Here is a 20,351-nt window from a genome sequence, read left to right on the forward strand (position 1 = left end):
GTGTAATTCAAGCACACGCCGGTTGTCATGAGTTCACACATCTAACCCAGGAAGAGGTTCATCTCCACCTGCTTTTCTTCCAGTTTACCCGAGTCCTACTGCTAACGCTCTGTGGGAACAGTTTGTTTTACGGATTACTCAAGAGACAGTATGTTGGCCTCTACACTCCACCACACCTTCAGGTTTGTTGGTTTGTTTACAGTGCGTCTTAGGGTATTTCTGCCGAGAACCTGGGCATGAGTTTCCTCTGGAAAGGTCTAGGTGGTTGTATGAGAGCCGTGCAGCTGTCTCCGGTCGTATTTTGTCTTATGTCTTGAAATGTGTTTTCCACAGATGAAGACGCTGCTTTTCGGGGCCTGGGTGTTATTTTATGTGTCGGTTTTGTTAGCAGCCCGAAAAATGTGGTCTGGGAAGTATGTCCGCAGTCCTCTGGCTCGGGCAGCGTTCATGAACATGGTCACCAGCACTGAGCTCACTGGACAGGAGGTTCAAGAGGTAAATATAGAGTTAATTTTGAGCTGAACATTTTTAACATGATAGGAGAACTTACGTACAAAACATTAAGCTAAATATATGTTGCGAATGCGAAGACAAAATGTAAATACCAGTTATGAAACAAGTCTTTGATTATCATGCAGTCACTTAATATTACATTTGCCAGGGGATTCTTTCCTTTTTACTTTGCACATTTTGTTTCTTAAGCCGCTCCTTTGATTTTCTTTTGAGATTTGTCATATTTTCAGGGCTGGGTGGGTTTTAGACTGTTTCATCTTAAATCTTTAATAGTCTCATGGGTTTGCCCAATGCAAACTATGATAAAAAGGGAAACAAAGAAAATATTGGTCTGTTAGCTAGCACTAGGTATGTGTGATCAGAAAATGAGACATGGCTGGGGTTTGAAAATTTGTGAGATCTTGTTCAAGGGTTAGTGTTAGTAAAAATGATGCGAAATTGTACACATGAACAAACAAACAAATAGCTGTGGAATTGTCATACTATTATGAGAGGTGTTAAATTTTTTAAAAAAGAATCACAATTATTAACATAAGTTTATGTAGTTCAGCACAATTAATCACAGCTTTTTTTTTTCCTTTGGAAGGAATAATCATTTATGTCTGCCATTGTCACACTGAAATATTGGTAGACACAATAAGCTACAACACCTGCATATATAGACCTTTAGAGATACTCTGGTTCACTCTGTGTTACTTTCTACAGTGAGCATCAAGCAAGGCAACTGGGCCTATTATCGTCCAAAGATTGTGAAATAAAATGAGTAGAATATGGCAGAGTTTGGATACTGTTATCTGGAGTTAGTCAAGTTAAACAGTCTTCAATGAAGGGTTAATGTCTACAAAATCATGGTACAAAATGTAATTTTTATTTATTTTACTTTTAAAACAAAGGTATAAAAGCATATACTGGTCAAGTTTAAATATGACACCGTTTAACACAGTTTTTGTTGCATTAGATATATACATTTGGCAAGAACTCAGTACTGTAAATTAACTCATTATTTTACTTTGATTTAAATACCGATCTGTGGTTTTCAGATTTTATGCTGAAACTGTATTATTAGAGCACAAAGATGAGGTTAAATGAAGTAAAAAGACACAACGAGCATGGAGAAAATGAGGTCAGAGAACAAAAATAGACCAACACAAAAGTGACTAAAGCCTGCACTGCTGCTCCTTGTGCCTGACTGCTTAGCTTCTCACATGAGGTTTACACAGTCTTGTTTTCAAAAGTGTCTGAAACTGGTCGTTCTGAACAGGGCTAGGTGCTATTTTGAACAAAACTTAAATCAGATATTTCTTTGAAAAATCCCAGAAAACTGTGTTAACTTGTGGCGGAAAAAATAACTAGATTATGTCCCCTTTTAAAAAGATGAATGCTGTGAAACCTAAATGCATTATTAACATATTAGATTTGACACCCCTAATTGATATATTTGAAATGAATAATGAATTCTCTAAATTTATTTACATAAAAAAACTGCACTCTCGTACAATTATATATGTTATATAAATAGATAATTTGTAACGTTAGCAAGTTATCAAAATAAAATTTAAATATTGAGAGTAAACCATTAGAGGTAAATGTCATAATACATTTATATTAATTTCAAAATTAGGCTTTACAATATTTCATAGGCCTGGTATTAGATCACTGCAGCCTACATAAACTATTTTTGAAACTGTGGCATTGTATTAAATGTAAGTTAACAGAAAGCAAAAGCCTTACCTCCATCATGACCAGAGACCACACATTGAAAAAAATCTGGTAATTGAACAAACAAAAAAGACTCGCTGTGTTAAAAACTCATGAGAAAATAATGGTGAATCAATCCCTAAACAGACTGGTTGGTCATGAAAGTTATTAATTGGCTATGATCCTGGTTCTGCCCATCCTTTTTCTAGCTAATAGACTGAACAAGCAGTGACCTAAAAAAGGTAAGCCAATGTTTCTCAGTCCTGATATTGGAGGCACCCTGCCCTGCACATTTATTATGTTCCCTTCTCCCAACACACCTAATTCAAGTAAGTTAAGTGACTGTCCTTTCAAGGTTACAGTGTATGTGTTAAAGCAGTGCAGGTACAATGTGCAGGGCAGGGGCTCTCTAAAATCCCTTTTGAGTTTAGATATTCAGGTTGAAGAAATATGCCTAGGACATTTTTCATTTAAATGCAAGTCCAAGAATTTAAATGCACTAAAATAAACCAAAACACCCTGTATACATCTGTTTGATTCATTCATATTTTCTCAAGAAGAAATTCAATATTGTGAATATTTTCCAGTTCATTTTAAATTTCTGTGATTTGAGAGCACCTGCCACTCCACAATCAGTCTACCAATATACAGATATGGTAAAGTCTTCTAAAACCCAGCCATCTGTGAAAACGTGGTCAGAAGCAAAATAACAATAGAAGCACAAGAGAGGCTTCAGAGGCAAAAGAACATAACAGATAAAATCTGTACAGAGGGAAAAAAGGATTACTAAGGCTGACAAATCTAAATTATATATCTACTTAAAAGCAGAGAGTAAATAATTTAACCAAATATTTTGTAATATTATATATGTATATTTAATTTTATTCCAAAAGCCAGTTTCAGTAACCGAGGATCAGAACGCCAGGGCCCCCGACCCCGACTGCCACCCGATCCACAATGCACCAGACCCGGATTACTACCTCTCCCACAGGTGGTGGGCCCATGGGAGAGTGGACCCATGTAACTCCTTCGGGCTAAGCCCGGCCGGACCCCATAGGTGAAAGTCCGGCCACCAGGCGCTCGCCAAGGAGCCCCTCCCCCAGGCCTGGCTCCAGGGTGAGGCCCCGGTAACCCTACTCCGGGCAAGGGAGGCTGTGTCCATGCTTGTTTTATATTCATCCGTGTCTTTATGGATCACTCTTTGTCTGGCCCATCACCTAGGACCAATTTGCCTTGGGAGACCCTACCAGGGGCTATTGCCCCCGACAACATAGCTCCTAGGCTCACGCAGGCACACAAACCCCTCCACCACGTTAAGGTGGTGATCCAAGGAGGAGTTTATATACGAGCGTTTATATACGAGCTATCCAGTCCCTGTACAAACAGAGCAGGAGTCTGGTTCGTATGGCTGGCAGTAAGTCCGACTGGTTTCCAGTCGGAGTTGGACTCCGTCAGGGCTGCCCGTTGTCACCGGTTCTGTTCACAATTTTTATGGACAGAATTTCTCGGCGTAGCCAAGTGGCGGAGGGTGTCCGGTTTGGTGGTCTCAGGATTCCATGTCTGCCTTTTGCAGATGACGTGGTCTTGTTGGCTTCATTGAGCCGGGACCTGTTTGCAGCCGAGTGTGAAGCGGTAGGGATGAGGATCAGCACCTCCAAGTCCGAGTCCATGGTACTCAGTCGGAAAAGGGTGGAGTGCTCTCTCCAGGTTGGAAGTGAGATCCTGCCTCAAGTGGAGGAGTTTAAATACCTCAGGGTCTTGTTCACAAGTGAGGGAAAGATGGAGCATGAGATTGACAGGTGGATCGGTGCAGTGTCAGCAGTAACGCGGGCTCTGTACCGGTCCGTTGTGGTGAAGAGAGAGCTGAGCAGAAAAGCAAAGCTCTCAATTTACCATTCAATCTACGTCCCAACCCTCACCTATGGTCATGAGCTTTGGGTAGTGACCGAAAGAACGAGATCGCGGGTACAAGCGGCTGAAGTTTTCTCTGCAAGGTGTCTGGACTCTCCCTTAGAGACAGGGTTAGGAGCTCGGACATCCAGGAGAGACTCGGAGTGGAGCCGCTGCTCCTCCACGTCGAGAGGAGCCAGTTGAGGTGGTTTGGGCATCTGGTTCGAATGCCTCCTGGACGCCTTCCTGGTGAGTTGTTCCGGGCATGTCCAACAGGGAGGAGGCCCCGGGGCAGATCAAGAACACGCTGGAGAGACTACATGTCTCGACTGGCCTGGGAACGCCTCGGTATACCCCCGGAGGAGCTGGAGGCGGTGGCTGGGGAGAGGGAGGTCTGGGTTTCTTTGGTCCGACTGCTTCCCCGTGACCCGGACCCGGATAAGCGGTGGATAACGGATGGATGGATGGATTTAATTTTATTCTTCTCATTTGTGTTCACAATGTGTAATTTTAAGAAATAATATTTCTCAATAAGTTTCAACACACATATGAAAGATGGATCTTTTGTATTTTCAGTGGTACCGTTGCTGTCCAGACATGCTTGGAGAGATGGTCCGCCCGCTGTTTTTGCAGAGTCAGTTGGATACAGACACTCAGGCTTTTCTTCAGCAGAGTGCAGAGAAGTCTGGCTGGCTTTTCACCCAGCTGTATCATTCATTCTTCTCTACCATTTTCAGTCCCATCATATCAAGGACATCTATCAATGGGTACCTATTAACTTCATTTCCCCATTATCTGTAGCATTGATATGCAGCATTGACATTAGTGTTTTGTCCAGTCTATGTTTATGTATTATTTGGAATACGTTTATTGTACATACGGCACATTTCACACTGCCCTATATGTAGCTGTTGTGTAATGTGCTGCTGTCCCATGTTGCAACATGGACATGAGGAACAGCATTAGTTTTTACAAGTTATATGAAAGCAGGACAAATTACACTTCATTGTACTTGATTTAAAAATAAAGTTGACGGCAAGTGTTTTTTTCTGATGCCCAAGAAGCTCAACATTTGGTTTCTTATTTAACATTTCAGTCAGTGATTTTTTTCACAATTTTTGTGAATGAGATATAGGACTGTAAAGAACACTTACAGAATTTGAAGAATATCTGCATAACTTAATTGATATGGAACCTTAAAGGTTTCTCCACATTGACACCATCTTTTCAAACATGGGTCTTTAGGGATCTAAGGTGGTTCTTCTGTGGCAAATATCGGCTACTGTATTGTAAAAAGTATTTGTTGTTTCTATGCACTTTTCTGGTTAAAAGGTTTCTGGGCCGTGGCTCCATGTTCGTCTTTTCACGGAATCAATTTCAGAGCCTCCTTAAAATTGAAACAGACTGGAGAGGAGAAAAACTGTTGGACCTTGGGGCTGGGGATGGAGGGATTACAGATATCATGAGCTCTTATTTCAGAGAGATTTATGTCACTGAAGTATCTCTCCCAATGAAGTGGCAGCTCCAGAGGAAGAACTACAGGTGCATTTAATTTATTCCCTAAAATTTTTCCACACAGTCAGAATTGCACAGCTTGTACATCCAGCTTGTGCCAACTCAGGCACCAATAAACTTTTGCCTTTTTTTCTGAAAACACAAACTGTGTCTCCTAGCAACTACACAACATGTGTTTTAAGTTTAGTGTGTTCAGTCTATATAGGTACGTGTTTTTTATTTATTTATGTTTTGTTTTTTTTTAAAGCTAAGAAAATTTTAAATATATGATATCCAGTGTTTTTAAATTGTGCATTCAAGCCATAATGGGGCACCAAAATCAAAAATAACACTAACTCTAGAAAACAGGAAAACGTATAAATTATTGGACTTTGTAAACCCAGAAGGACAACTTAGCACTACTGAATACTCCAGACCACATCAATGTTTGAGTGTCACACAAATGAAAATGAACTCTTCACACATGATGTCTTGGTTGTTACATGCATTACTGTTGTTAATATGTTTTGTCAGGTTGCTGGAAATTGATGAGTGGCATAGGACTGGGTTCAAATTCGATCTCATTAGCTGTCTGAACCTGTTGGACAGATGTGATGAACCACTGGAACTGCTTAAAGACATTAAGGAGGCTTTGGTACCAGGCTCAGGGAGGCTGATCCTGGCCGTAGTACTACCATTTCAGCCTTATGTGGAAACAGGTATAAAGATGCATGAAGTAGCATACTTAATCTTTTTTATCACCTGTGTTGTGCTGGGTAAAACTTTATTTTCTTTTCTTTGTTCCAGTTTAAAAGATGAAAAGCATTACCTTACAAAACTTGAAGATTTTTTTTTTGCTTCTTTTTGCTTTTTTCTAGGTGGAAAATGGGTGCGTCCAAAAACACACCTCCAAGTGAAAGGCAATACTTGGGAGGAACAAGTTACAAACCTGTCTCAAGATGTTTTCCAGACAATTGGGTTTAAGGTGGAGGCAGTCACCCGTTTGCCATACTTATGTGAGGGGGATATGAACCAAGATTATTATGTGCTTGATGATGCAGTTTTTGTACTCAGGCCTCAGGATTGATGTGAATTTAATCTCTCTCTCTCTCGCTCTCTCTCTTATCAAAAATCTGAATTTAAACTTATCTGCTGTAACATTACTGTTTTGGAATATTAATATATTTTGTGGGCTTTGGTAAAGGGTTTAACATAATGTCATAAAGGGCTAAAATCAATACAGATGTCAGTGAGGTTATGTATCACATCTCAGGATTATTTTAATATTGATTAAATACTCTTCTCATTTTACTCCAATATACTTTGTTTAAATGCATATGGTCACTGTCCAATTAAAAAAAATATCCTTTTTTTTTTAGGATATTTTTTTTTAGTTTTTTATTTTATTATTTTAATACATCATTTGGACACAGCAGCTGTCCTTCAGATTGTGAGAAAATTTCATGATGAATTGCTCCAGAATGCTTCCATTGAAAGTATGTTTTGGTTTTTTCCTTCTCCTGTAAAGTTGCTGTTTTTTGGAGATGCATGTTTTTCATTGGACAGTGACGATATATTTTTTCACTGTGATGGGATGTCAAGGATAAATTTTTCCATTATAATATAGCTATTAGGAAAGTTGAACGCTTGTACATGTCTGCTCCAATGAATATGAAGGCTGTTATCACATGTTACAAACTACTAGTGCCAAGAGTTTAGGATATTTCCATATAAAATATTTTGCACAGTGTACATATATTTTAAAAGAACCATGAATTGACTGATGGAATCTTAATGTATCAGTGAGACCATAATAAGCCATGACAAAATATCACAATAAAATACAAACCTCTACTTTGGTAAATAAATATTTTATTTATTTTAAAAAATCATAGGTTATATTATGTACATTGAGAAATTATCATCATCATAATCTTGGGGTCTTCTTCCATTTTGTTGTCCTAATGTATTGAAAAATGTAAATTGTTCTCCAGTTATACCACCATACCTCTTGACCGAGATACTTGACACTTGTGGCATATAATTTGTTTGATATGTATTGGCTTTGAACAGAATAGTGTCTTTATGCAACTGGCATATAAAATACAGTCCATGAATCCATAGTGGGCTGCCATTCAGTATCACTTGAAATCAGTGCACAACAAAGGAAAGCCCTGCATTTTAAAGAAAAATGTGCCGTTACACTTCTTGTGCCTACTGTGAATTCACATATCTGACTTTTGTGAAGGACCGTGTACATGCAAGTTACATTTGAGTAAGATAGTATTTGTGTTGATGCATAGTTTGGATCTTCCGTATTTTCTTTGTTTTGGAATTTTTTATTCATTCAAAACTCCAGACTGAATACTGTAAACTGTAGTAAAGCAGAACTACACAAAAGATGTCGTCACTGAACAGAGACATGACCAAACTTAATTTGGTTGCTGTTGAAACAAAGCTTTGTATCTTAAAAAGTCATTCTACACAGGTTAGAAGTGCATTCTTTTGTTAACATAAGATTATGAATCATATGGATCCATCCATTCCTCATTAAATTTCAGCAGTGTGGAGTTTTCAATTTGTGAAAAACAAACAGAAAACTTGGCTATATGTTAAATGTATATGGATTCTTTCTCAGTTTCTGAACAACAGGAATATTACTCTTTGATTTTTATAGTAAACAAACATATGACCAAATATTTCTGCTGGTTTAATGTTGTTGTATGTAAACCGATGATTTTACAGAAATATACAGTGTTTGTATTTTTATATTGACACTTATTTATGTGTAAAGGCCTGGATTATGACTATTTATGTATGTCTCTGTAAAATATGCCTGGAAAATGTTTTTCAAAGTTCTGGTATTAAGGGTTGATTTCGTAGACAAGTTTTAGGCCTGGTCTTGGATTAAACTGCTATACCAATGATATCTCAGTATGGAAAATCCTATAATTGATTGACTTCTTTCTGCTGCTTGCTTCTTCTGTTGCTTATTATTTATTAATGTGACCAATCTGCCTTCAAATAATTATATTGTGTCTTCCATCTCTCTCTCTCTCTCTCTCTCTCTCATTGATTTTTGTTCCTTCCATTCTTCTGTTAAATACATTAAAATAAATATATATAAAACTCACAGACACATGGGCATGCTTATTTGATTTGATATATTTATTTTTACCTACCATTCCATCTTTTATTTTTCAAAATTAATAATTAATATTTTTGTCTCAAATTACACTGATGTTCAAACCAATCGTAATGAAGCTATAACAGAATTTTGTGTAAACTGTCACATTTCCTTTTATTAAAGTTATAACTTCAAATATTAGGTTATTTTAAGCAATAAATTACTATTAATGTGATCATAATCAGCTTTTCTTTGTCTGTTTTGTGTGACAGAGAGGATGTGTTGGGGCAATGGTACTGTCATTATCTTAACTGGTTTAGTTTTTAACTGAAGTTTAAACCTGAATGAGGGTCTTTATCTCAATGCTGCATTCTCAGAAGCTGCAGTAAGTAGTGAATCTGTTGTTTACACCAGAAGGGATTCACTGAGCTTTCTACAATCTCTAATCTGAGATCTGAGTTGAGATATTTCAATAACCCAGACCAAGCCTATATCCTTTCCACTACATGGGCTTGAGTGCTGTTTTAATAGAGTATGACACACATTGGTTGATGTAGTAAAAAGTCAAAATTGCTTAAACTACATAAGTGTAAACTGTAGACATTAGAAATTCTGCTTCTTAACAAATACTTCAAAATTAATTTTATCATTCTGGTCTTATAAAAAAAAATAAACTTCTAGAACATATTAAAAAGCTATTAACCAATGCAGGCTTTTTTTCTCGGTCCAGTCAGAATAGTGGAAAATTTCTATAAAAAAAGGTGTAGAGATTAAATATGAGTCCATTTCTCAAGTGGTCAGTGAGAAGATACAGGTGTGATAATACGTTCTAAAAACAGTGCTGTTATCAGATATTACAAGATTTAAAAAAAATAAGTTAGTCACCTTTAGCCCGAAATGCTGTTGTTTTATGGCCATTATTTAAAATATAATAAAGCAGTCACTAAAACAATCTTCTGTTAATTATTATTTTTTAATTAAATGCATACAGACAGAAAAACAGTTTACCCCAATGCTAAGACTGAATAAACAAGCAATAATTATATGATGATAGAAATTATTTTGAAATTTGCTGTGGGTGAAGTCCAGAATAAAGGCGTATGAGCGAGCCGAGTCGCCTCATTTAACAGAAAGCTGCTTGGTGTCTCTACTTTCCCAATACCACCAGGACACAGGACTCTTAACATTTGAACAAAGTAGACCTGCAGCAGGAATCTGAAAAAAAAAAACATTTCTGAACTGAACTGGAGAAGGTATTAATGAAGAACCAAGGCATAAGGCATCTATGTTCACCCAGTTGTATGTTGCACTCACTTCTTGTCTCATGTACACCTGTTTAAAAATTCTGAAAGACACCAGACTGAGAATCACAATCTATGAAGGGACATCTGGAGGTCATCTTTTACGACCCTTAGCTCAACTCACTCCTCAAGACCCCATCCATAAAAAAAATGTCTTCGAATTTACCATTGATAGTCTGTCTCAGCACGCTTTTCTTTGTTCTAAGACCATTAGAGACATGTAGAATAAGAGCACTATTTTTTATCACCACTCCTGTATCATCTCACTGTTCATGGTAAGGATAGGTAACATGCAATGTCTCTTCTATAAATCTGTGATGGAACTTGTTTGGTCATTGACCTTTAGCTGCATCCAGACCACAACCATGGTGTTACTGGTGATAAAAAAAAAAAGTGGAACCTGGAACTGCATTCTTCAGACTAGACCTGGAACAAGATGATTACTGTGGTTATTACATCAGTACCTATCTTTTTACTGTTTTATATTTTAGACATTAATCTGGTTAAGACTTCAGAAGGAGAAAAAGTGAAGTGTCTTTTATGTAGCACATTTTATGAAGCACAATCCTAGATTATGCTAATCCAGGCAAGATTTTCAGTCATTGAGGCTGAGATTTTAATGAATTTTCAACAGACGATGAATAAAGCAACCGTCTGAATATGTTCTGCAGTATTATGAGAATTATTTTCTCTTAAATGTCTGCATTTGCACCATGAGAAGCTTTTCTGAACTATGGAGCATGAGGGGAAAATTTGTTCAGGTTTCATACATAGCCCTATTAGCATCTTTACTGTGGTTGAACATCAGCAAATCCTATCATATATTTGCAGGATCTTCTGCTTCCTTAAACCCTTGCTACAGTTTCACAGATGTCTGGATTATTTCTTTTATTTTCGGATAATACTCTTATTAAAGTGTGCTATTTTAACATTTTATATATGTTGTTTCTAATAATATTTATATATATCAGGAAAAGTATAATTTGTTTGTTACATACTGTCAGATTTAACAGATAACTTTTTGATCACATTATTCTTGCCCATAGTGCGTGATTTTCAACATGCCACGTTTTTATACTCTGATTTAATCAAACAATGGTCTGTTGTTCAATTTTATTTATCAGATCAACAGAATGTTTCTTCATGCAGTTAAACTAACGAGCAGATTGTACAGAAACAATAAAATGATAAATGCAAACACATATTTTATTGACATTATAAAATGTTATATATAAAAAGAGATGAAATACAACTTTCAACTTGGACTGTCACTGTTTATTTATTTTTCCCACCCTATATTCTGAGCGCTTCTACAGTGAACTGACGTCACTAACAGGGGGTCGTAGGCTAACAACTGTATAGTTACAGAATTTAACATATTTGAGAATAAAGTAGAATAAAACACAAAACTGTTGTCTGTGTAATATTAGAGTAGATTTTATTTTTTATTTTATATTTCTCTGATATAATTTGGTGTGTCATAATGATTCAGATAACCCAAGAATCGATTCAGACATCTGAATAATGCTCGAACCAAACATTCCACATTCCCAAACACTGAAATAATATATATATATATATATATATATATATATATATATATATATATATATATATATATATATATATATATATATATTTAATCTATATTCATATGATTTGTTTTTATATACACGTCTAATTGTTTTGAAATAACAAATTTCTATTTCTAATCGAAGTGCACTAAATTTACCCCTATTTTCCCTAAGACGTGCACTTCATTAGTAACAGAATTACAGAATTTACCATGACAAATTGCGTTGGATGTTAAATAGGGAGTCCTAACGCCTAGATCTGAATATTAACTTTGAATACAAAACAAAAGTTATGTTTACACGGCTTTTTTTCACGAGTACTCTAGGGCACTATGTAGGGATTATGTAGTGGATTGAGTCGGACCCGAGTCGCGGGTGTAATGGCGGTGGTCCCGCCCTCACGGGGAGTGAGCGAGTGAGTATTCGTCCTCTCGCCGCTTCATTGGCCACTTGGAGCTCAGGACACGTCCCCGGGCCACGTCGCTCTCTCCTCGCCATCTTTCAGCTCGGAGTGGGGTCGTCTGGAGACTGTTTCCTCATCTCTGACTTTATAAGATCGCCTGGAGTTTATTGCGACGTTTTATTTTTTATATATAAACCGTGTTTATTACTGAAGGCCCTCGGCCTCTCCTTGCATTCACATAAATATGAACATCTTCAGACTCACCGGGGACCTCTCTCATTTAGCGGCTATCATTATACTGCTGCTCAAAATATGGAAAAGCAGGTCCTGTGCCGGTAAGATTATAGCTTTTACTGCAGAACCTCCTCCCGGCTGCCAATAGGGATATCTGAAGAGTGTCTTTCTGTGGCATGTTTGTGTTATCTCTTTGCATTTCTTAGTATTTTTCTCGGCGTGCTGGAGAGCTAACAGGGTATACTCTAGCTCAGAGACGAGGCTGAAGTTGACTTCTTATTGGAATTTTTCTTTCCACCTTAACTGGGGTAGCAGTTACATAGCAACCAATGTAGAATTTAAGGTGGAACGGAAAAATCCGTTGGTGGTTGATTCGTGAATAGTAAGTCAGTGGCTTAAAGTGTGTTATTGAAGGCCGCGAATTGTCGGCTAACAAACCCCCAGCCAGTTGAGCTCGTCTAGCTGGATTAGAAATTCAGACTTTGGTCGTGGATTCTTATCAGCTGTCATTGTTCTGAACAGTTTTTACACCGAGCATCGGCAGTTTCATCATCTGCAGACCCGTGAGCTGATTTGGTTTCAGTCAATAGCACGCTTAATCACGTTTTCTGTTCATTATTTGTGGCTGTAGACGAGGTAATCAACCACTGGCGGTTGTTTTAATAATTTGAATATGTTAGTGTATACACTCTGCACCTTTACATACGTAAAAGCCAGTTGCCAGATATAAGGCGCAGCTCTTGAAAGTTCAGCCGTCTTGGCCGAGTTTGGATGTTACTTTGTGCTTTAAGATTATGTTTAAAACATAGCGACTAACACTTAAGTTTTAGCAGATACTCTTTATTACTACCTCTGTGCTGGTTTGCAGAGTTCAGCGTAATTCATTCATTTTCTCTCTCGCTCTCTCCCCGGAGGTTGTGATTGACCTCTGACGTGGCAGGATGTACTACACAGACCAAGTCATCATTAAAACAAAATGAATGAAGGCTCGTTTTAAACCTCTGCACGACTTTGGTTAATGATTTAAAGACACATTTCTTATACTTCAAATCATGTCCATATAACTGAGCTCATATATATATATATATATATATATATGAAGTCTGTATTAGTTGTGCCTAGTCAATTGAAAAAAAAATTCTCACCTGTGCTTTTCTTTACAGAATCTTTTTACAGCCTTTACATAAACCTATTACAGAAGCTTATACATTTGAGGTTATATGGAAGCTCTTCCATTTTATGGAATCTGTGAAAAGTCTTACCATATAAGGCAATTTTTCTATAATGGTCAAAAACATACAAATTAACTGTAAAACATGGAAAAAATGTATTTCAATAATTATTTTAGCAATGGTAACACCTTAAGTGCATTTTGTGCATGTGAAAACCTGTGTGAAAAACAGTCCAGGGCGGCTCTGTTTGTTATTGTGGTTTGCCTGCTTGGCCACTGGAGGTCACCTTGACTGATTCAGCAGTCATTTGATTGAGATTCGTGATGTACTGTAAGACGTCTGGCAGCTAGGTTGGTAAACTATAATAACACAGAAAATGTGTAATTAACTAGTGCATCTTTAAATATTTTAATGAATCAAGGAAAATTTCACTGATAGTGAGTTTCTCTATAATGGAGGATTCCATCTTAATTAATATTGCAGAGATGTATGTCCACTTTAATGCTGTTCCAATTTGTATTTTAGGGAGTGGCTGATCATGATTGATGAGTCAGTGCCCTATCATGGACACCCACTAATGATATTATAGTGCTCCTGTTGGAATAATAGAGTCACTTTCAAAGAATGACTAAAAGATTGCTTTAGTCTTTGTGCACCTAAGCCAGTACATGATTTCATCACAGCATTTTAGATTTCTCATAGTTTTAGAAGAGCCTTAAATATGCAATTAATGTTTTTCTGCTTTTCAGGTATATCTGGCAAAAGTCAGATTCTATTTGGCTTGGTTTTCACGACACGCTACTTGGACCTTCTCACATCGTTTATATCTCTGTACAACACCACCATGAAGGTGAGCTGGCATGGACTGCTGAACTTTTCCTCCATGGAATGTGAACATATTTTGATCTGTCCTTCCATTATGGCATTTCAGTCTTGTCAGTGTATTCCTTAAAAGTGGTTTAAGGATCAAAATCTTTGTATCATACAATATCATAATGTTTATGTATTTTTGTATTTGTTGCAGATTATCTACATTGGGTGTTCATATGCCACAGTGTACTTAATCTATGCCAAGTTCAAAGCCACCTATGATGGCAACCATGACACATTCAGGGTGGAGTTCCTGGTTGTCCCTGTGGGTGGCCTTGCTTTCCTCGTCAACCACGACTTTTCGCCTCTCGAGGTAAGATGTGCGAGGGCTAATGTTGCCATGCATATTTTTGCACTTAGGTGTGTTGAGAAATGTTTGAAACCACATTAACAAACCCTTTACCCAACACTGTAAGTTTTATTGGGTTATGTTAAGCAAATACAAAGGAAGAATGGTAAAAGTGTAAGAATATTTTTCTTGTTCCTTACAAAAACCCTCTATCAGTGCTTTTGCTTACTGGTGATTTCTGGTTGTTTTCTTGCTCTAGATCTTATGGACCTTCTCCATCTATTTGGAGTCAGTGGCTATTCTTCCTCAGCTCTTTATGATCAGTAAAACTGGGGAAGCTGAGACCATCACCACACACTACCTGTTCTTTCTGGGTCTCTACCGTGCCCTCTATCTCATCAACTGGATCTGGCGCTTCTACTTTGAAGGATTCTTTGATATGATTGCCATTGTGGCAGGCATTGTTCAGACAATTCTATATTGCGATTTCTTCTACCTTTATGTAACAAAAGGTGAGTACTATAAGAATTTAAATGTCACTTTATAATATGTTAAGTGTGATTGACTTTTCCATTAGTTCATTAATTTATAAAGGGTTATTTTGTCTTCTGACATGCATGACACAGATGGGGAGGTTGTTTCTTTGTTTATTGGTATTTCAGTTTTAACTAGAAACAAACTTTAAATTTGGCTTCTCACCTATTGCTAGCATCATTGCAACTTTAGCTTATATGCTGCTTAAATGCTATGAGTTTAAATGTATAGAACAGTCTATCCATTACTACCTTTAAAATACCACCAGTTTAAAAAGATTCCCAATATACTTTCACTGCCACCTTAATAAAAATTCCACCTTTAAACGGTGCACATTTTATTTAGACTTCCACCTCAAATAAATGACCACTTCAAATAAACCTTAAAAGCTTTTTTGACTGCCACGTTAAAAAATTTCCACCTTTTAAAAATTCCACCTATATATATATATATATATATATATATATATATATATATATATATATATACCACCCACCTTAAAGTCTCCCATTATATTTTGCTGGCTACATTATAACATGCTTAAGGATTCCACCTTAAGTAAATGACAAATAAAAGGACACTTAAACAAAACCCTACCACCTTAAAAGACTCTCATTATATTTAAACTACCTTGTTCAATAAACTGCTGCTGGAGTTTCATGTTCCACCTTTAAAAGACACATTTATTTGGGGCTTCCTTAAGTCAGTGCCTTATTCTGTTATTCCTATGCATTGGGCTCTGTGTATGAGTCTGTGTGTATTGTCTGTGTGAGAATGGCAGTTAAATGTGAGTGTTTTGGAAAATTCTGCCATTCATTTCCTATGAATGTCCTGTTTGAACGAGAACTGTATGAAAACCATACCCCAAATCACATAATTAGTCAAATATTACGAGAAAGAACCCTTCAGCATTCAATTTATTGCAATAATTGTGCAGTTTGAGCAAGAACAATTTGTGTTATGGCAGTGTAAAATACACAACCATTTTAAAGAAAGCTGTGCTCACCCAGCCAAAAAATACATTGCAGTCTATGCTGCCCGGGACCCTCCCTAGTGTTGAACAAACACTCATAATGCAAAAACTCTACCGTGAAATGATTTAGTATTTATAGATGTTAAAAAGGGGAAATTGTCCTACCATTTACAGTTTAAATGAAGTTTCTAGGTGAAAGTATAAGGATTTTAGAAGAAAACGTTTAGAAGAATAAGGCCTATTCAGAAAGACACCCGAGTTAGAGTGTATTATGACATCACTCACTCTAGCTGTCCCCATTCAAATGGGATATTGAAGGAGGGATAAAATGAGATAGATGAGTGCAATCAGTGGGAAATTTGACATGAGGGGTCCCAGTGTGCCCAATTCTCACCATGTGAAATCTCGTAAAATGTAGCTTAAAAATTGACCAAGTTAGAACAGGTTGAAATTTTCACCAATGTGTTCCTATGAGAAAAATTCTCATTTTGGAAGCTCATATTCTGAAATCTGTAAGCTGGATCGCTCCAAAAAGCACAAGCAATGTAATTGGCTCTAGGTTCTATGATTCTGTGACGTTTCGTGGCTGTAACTTGAAAACCCTAGCAGGAGTAGCATTGCAAAAATGTGAAGAGAACAAGATGATGATTACGAAGAACAGTAATTTGGCCTTGACAAGACAAGTTAATTAACCTGTGCTTATCAAAAATGTTGTTGAAGTAGTTAAACACGTTTATTAGTATGTCAGAGGCACAGCCACGTGGTTATATAGATAGATGAAAAAGCACCTCCTGTGGATTTTAATTAGTCTCTTTTTCTGTTTATAGTACTGAAAGGAAAGAAGCTCAGTTTGCCAGCCTAAGTGCCAACGACAGCCTTGGCAGTCATGTGTGGGGCCATAGGACACCGCTGACACGAAGATTGAGTAAGATGCCTGAGATGGAGTGCAGAAGGGATCCACTTTGTTTTTTTTACAAACCTTGACAGCTTTGGGTTTTGCTGTGGCAGCTTACAGCTAAACAAGTATCCAGATTCCTCTTTTATTCTTGCCTTACTATTTTTATTGAGAAGTACTAGGGAAAAAAATTAAGGAGACCTATTTTTTTTTTTAAATACATCAATTGTGTCTTCCCTTCAGTTTGGCTCATGGCATCATAAAAGAGCTGAAATTGCCTAATTTTGGCGGTGTTTAACGGTCAAGGGGACTTATTCTTATGATGAATATTGACTATATTTGTAAGAGTATTTACAATCTGAATAAATGTACATTGTTTACTGAAACTCTAGAGGAGTGTTTGTTGGACATATTACTCTGTGGCAGATTTGTTTGAGGGTTGGTTGTTTTTACTATCATTTAAATGCATTCCTTTGTAAAAGATGGCTAATTTCAAAACTGTGGTTTGCCCCATGGTTTTTTTTTTTTTTTATAAATTTGAGTTAAATTAAGACAGCACCTTCTCAGTGTTTCCTGAGTCTGTGAGATTGACACATTTCAGAATAGTCAACTCTAGCAATGCAATTTTTTTTTCTCTCTCTCTCTCTACCAATTGCAATATGCTCACAAGAGTTTATCTCTTAACACATTGCTTTATTTCCATTGCTATGGAAGGCATTTTCCACTAATTGGGCATTCATATTAGCTCCAAAGTATTTTTAAAATGATAAAGGAACCCCTTTATGTAAATATAACACATCATGTAAACCAATTGGAACTTACACCACATGCTTTTTGTTTGTTTTTATATTCTTCCTGATGATTCTATAATTCTGTAACTCTATAACCTGAAATTTGTCACGTTAGCATTTAAAACAATTAAGGAAGGACTTTTGAAAACAAACGTTTTTCATAGATTTTAAAAAAAATTTCAGTATCATGACCAGCAGCATTGCCTATAGAGTTGTACAAGCATGATTTGTATATTGAGCTTTCTTTTCTGGCTATATTATTTTCTAATGAATTTCGGGATGGGCACTGTTGCTAATTCAAATTTTATTATTAATTTTTTTGGACACTTAATTAGTTCCTTTTTTTTCATAGCTTGTTTTTAATTTAGCTTTGCATGATGTTCACATCAAATAAAGATTTTGTGAGAAATACTGAATGATTTCTGTGCCTTTTCCTGTAATTAATATATATTTGCTTGTTACATATTACAAACCCATGTTAATTACAGGCACAGTGGTGCAGCAAATAGCGTCGCAGCCACACAGCTCCAGGGACCTGGAGTTGTGGGTTTGAGTCCCAGTCTGGGTGGCTGTCTGTAAGGACTTTGGTGTGATTTCCCCATGTCTGTGTGGGTTTCCTCTGAGTACACCCGTTTCCTCCCACGGTACAAAAAATGCACATTGGTAGGTGAATTGGCTACTCTAAAGTGTCCATAGGTGTGAGTGAATATGTGAGTGTGTGTTGCCCTGTAAAGGACCGGCGTGTACCGACCTGAACAGTATAAGTGGTTACAGACAATAAATTAATGTCTTAAATCAATGTGAATTATACCACTGTACACTATAAAGGAAAATCTCTGAGCTAACTAATGGTGGAAAGTAAAAAATAAGGCTGATTAGTTTTATTATACTCTCACAGATGTCTGGGGGTATACTAAAAAAAAATCTGAAAACAGAGTGGTCAAAAGTGCATTTTGGTAAAAGAAAAACTATATTACCTAAAGTATTCATTCACCCATTCAAATCATGCATTCAGGTGTTCCAATGACTTCCATGGCCACACACAACCAAGTACCTATGCATGTCATTGGTATTATAACAAAGTGGAAGTGACTGGTAATGACAGCATCTCAGCCACAAAGTGGTACGCCATGTAAAATTACAGAGTGGGGACAGTGGATGCTGATGAGCATATTGCTCATATAGGTCATCAACTTTCTGCAGAGTCAATACAGTCCCCCGCTACAGTCCTCAAAACGTCATGGAGCATTCAGATTAGCTCAAGAACAGTGTGTAGAGAGCATGCCGAGATTTTGGACAATTTCATGCTCCCAAATTTGTTACTAGTGTAGTATTACCAGTGCACAAAGCAAGTTCCATAGAGACATGAATGAGTGAGTTTAGTGTGGAAGAACTTGACTGCCCTGCACAAATTCCTGACTTCAACCTGACAGAACTCCTTTAGAATGAATTAGAATGACTGCAAGCAAGGCCTTCTTGTCCAACATCAGTGTCTGTTCTCACAAATGTGCTTCTGGAAGAATGGTATGAATTCCCATAAACACTCCTAAACACTTGAAAGCCTTCCCAGAAAAGTTATAGCTGCACATGATATCTGACATCATATTAAACCTTATGGATAAAGAATGGGATGTTACTCAAGTGCATATGCGTGCTTGTGATGTTCTAGGGTGTGTTCCTGCCCAATGATTCCAGTTAAACAGTGAAAGTTAAAGTGATCAAGATAAATTGTGGGCGGCACGGTGACGCAGCATGTAGTGTCGCAGTCACACAGCTCCAGAGACCTGGAGGTTGTGGGTTCGATTCCCGCTCCGGGTGACTGTCTGTGAAGAGTTGGTGTGTTGTCCACGTGGGTTTCCTCCGGGTGCTCCGGTTTCCTCCCACGGTCCAAAAACACACGTTGGTAGGTGGATTGGTGACTCCAAAGTGTCCGTAGGTGTGAATGTGTGTGTGTCTGTGTTGCCATGTGAAGGACTGGCGCCCCCTCCAGGGTGTATTCCCCGCCTTGCGCCCAATAATTCCAGGTAGGCTCTGGACCCACCGTGACCCTGAATTGGATAAGCGGTTACAGATAATGAATGAATGAATGAATGAAGATAAATTGTTTACAAAAAATGAATGAATTAAAGTAGTTCACACACCAACCAAAAATGGGTATTTGCTGTAGGGATTTTAAAATAAATAACACACATACACATACGTATATATTGTATACCCTTGTGGCTATTTCACAATGTGCAAGTTTGCATTGCTAGCTGAGTGTTCAAAGGTCACATACATTCAGCAATAGATTCTGGCCCACACGAACTGAGATATCTCCAGATTTCCTGAATTGTTTCAGTGTTAAGCTCATCCCTGATGTATTTTCTTAGTCATTATTAAACAAATTTCATCTCTGTTTATCATCACAATTGTCTTTATTTTAACAGATTCCTACACTTTGGATGTAAGCCTATGGAGCAGAATCTTCAGCAAACTAGGTTTAGGGTAAACCAGCAGAGAGAAACGCTTTATTTTTTTTATTATAGTAAAACAATGTAGAAAATGAATCTACTGAACTGTGGTCTAAAATATATATATATATATATTCACA

General features: G+C 37.2%; 2 protein-coding genes across 3 annotated transcripts; both read left to right on the top strand.

The window, feature by feature from the left end:
• Positions 1-84: 84 nt before the first annotated feature.
• On the top strand, positions 85-8,727 carry mettl9 (methyltransferase 9, His-X-His N1-histidine). Of its 2 annotated transcripts, XM_066664986.1 has the most exons (6): positions 85-182; positions 334-495; positions 4,678-4,868; positions 5,434-5,643; positions 6,130-6,314; positions 6,474-8,727. In XM_066664986.1, the coding sequence occupies exons 2-6, from the start codon at positions 334-336 to the stop codon at positions 6,680-6,682; spliced, it is 957 nt and encodes a 318-aa protein (XP_066521083.1). In that variant the 5' UTR covers positions 85-182; the 3' UTR covers positions 6,683-8,727. The 2 variants fall into 2 exon arrangements, with proteins under 2 accessions (XP_066521083.1, XP_066521082.1); XM_066664985.1 differs by lacking the exon at positions 85-182 and having other exon boundaries at positions 228-495.
• A 3,297-nt stretch (positions 8,728-12,024) lies between these two features.
• Positions 12,025-18,157, top strand: kdelr2b (KDEL endoplasmic reticulum protein retention receptor 2b). Its single transcript, XM_066664668.1, has 5 exons — positions 12,025-12,335; positions 14,156-14,256; positions 14,431-14,589; positions 14,825-15,077; positions 16,900-18,157. The coding sequence occupies exons 1-5, from the start codon at positions 12,245-12,247 to the stop codon at positions 16,932-16,934; spliced, it is 639 nt and encodes a 212-aa protein (XP_066520765.1). The 5' UTR covers positions 12,025-12,244; the 3' UTR covers positions 16,935-18,157.
• The last annotated feature ends 2,194 nt before the right edge of the window (positions 18,158-20,351 follow it).

The sequence above is a fragment of the Hoplias malabaricus genome, chromosome 3 (assembly GCF_029633855.1).
Source record: "Hoplias malabaricus isolate fHopMal1 chromosome 3, fHopMal1.hap1, whole genome shotgun sequence".
NCBI classification, from domain to species: Eukaryota; Metazoa; Chordata; class Actinopteri; order Characiformes; family Erythrinidae; genus Hoplias; species Hoplias malabaricus.

What these genes read in the sequence shown, in the direction of transcription:
- mettl9 (XM_066664985.1), top strand. Translation starts at nt 319, where the DNA reads ATGTGTTTTCCACAGATGAAGACGCTGCTTTTCGGGGCCTGGGTGTTA. An exon ending in TCAAGGACATCTATCAATGG is followed by an intron (nt 4,869 to 5,433) that starts GTACCTATTAAC and finishes TCTGGTTAAAAG; the next exon opens with GTTTCTGGGCCGTGGCTCCA. An exon ending in CTCCAGAGGAAGAACTACAG is followed by an intron (nt 5,644 to 6,129) that starts GTGCATTTAATT and finishes ATGTTTTGTCAG; the next exon opens with GTTGCTGGAAATTGATGAGT.
- kdelr2b (XM_066664668.1), top strand. Translation starts at nt 12,245, where the DNA reads ATGAACATCTTCAGACTCACCGGGGACCTCTCTCATTTAGCGGCTATC. An exon ending in GAAAAGCAGGTCCTGTGCCG is followed by an intron (nt 12,336 to 14,155) that starts GTAAGATTATAG and finishes TCTGCTTTTCAG; the next exon opens with GTATATCTGGCAAAAGTCAG. An exon ending in CTACCTTTATGTAACAAAAG is followed by an intron (nt 15,078 to 16,899) that starts GTGAGTACTATA and finishes TTCTGTTTATAG; the next exon opens with TACTGAAAGGAAAGAAGCTC.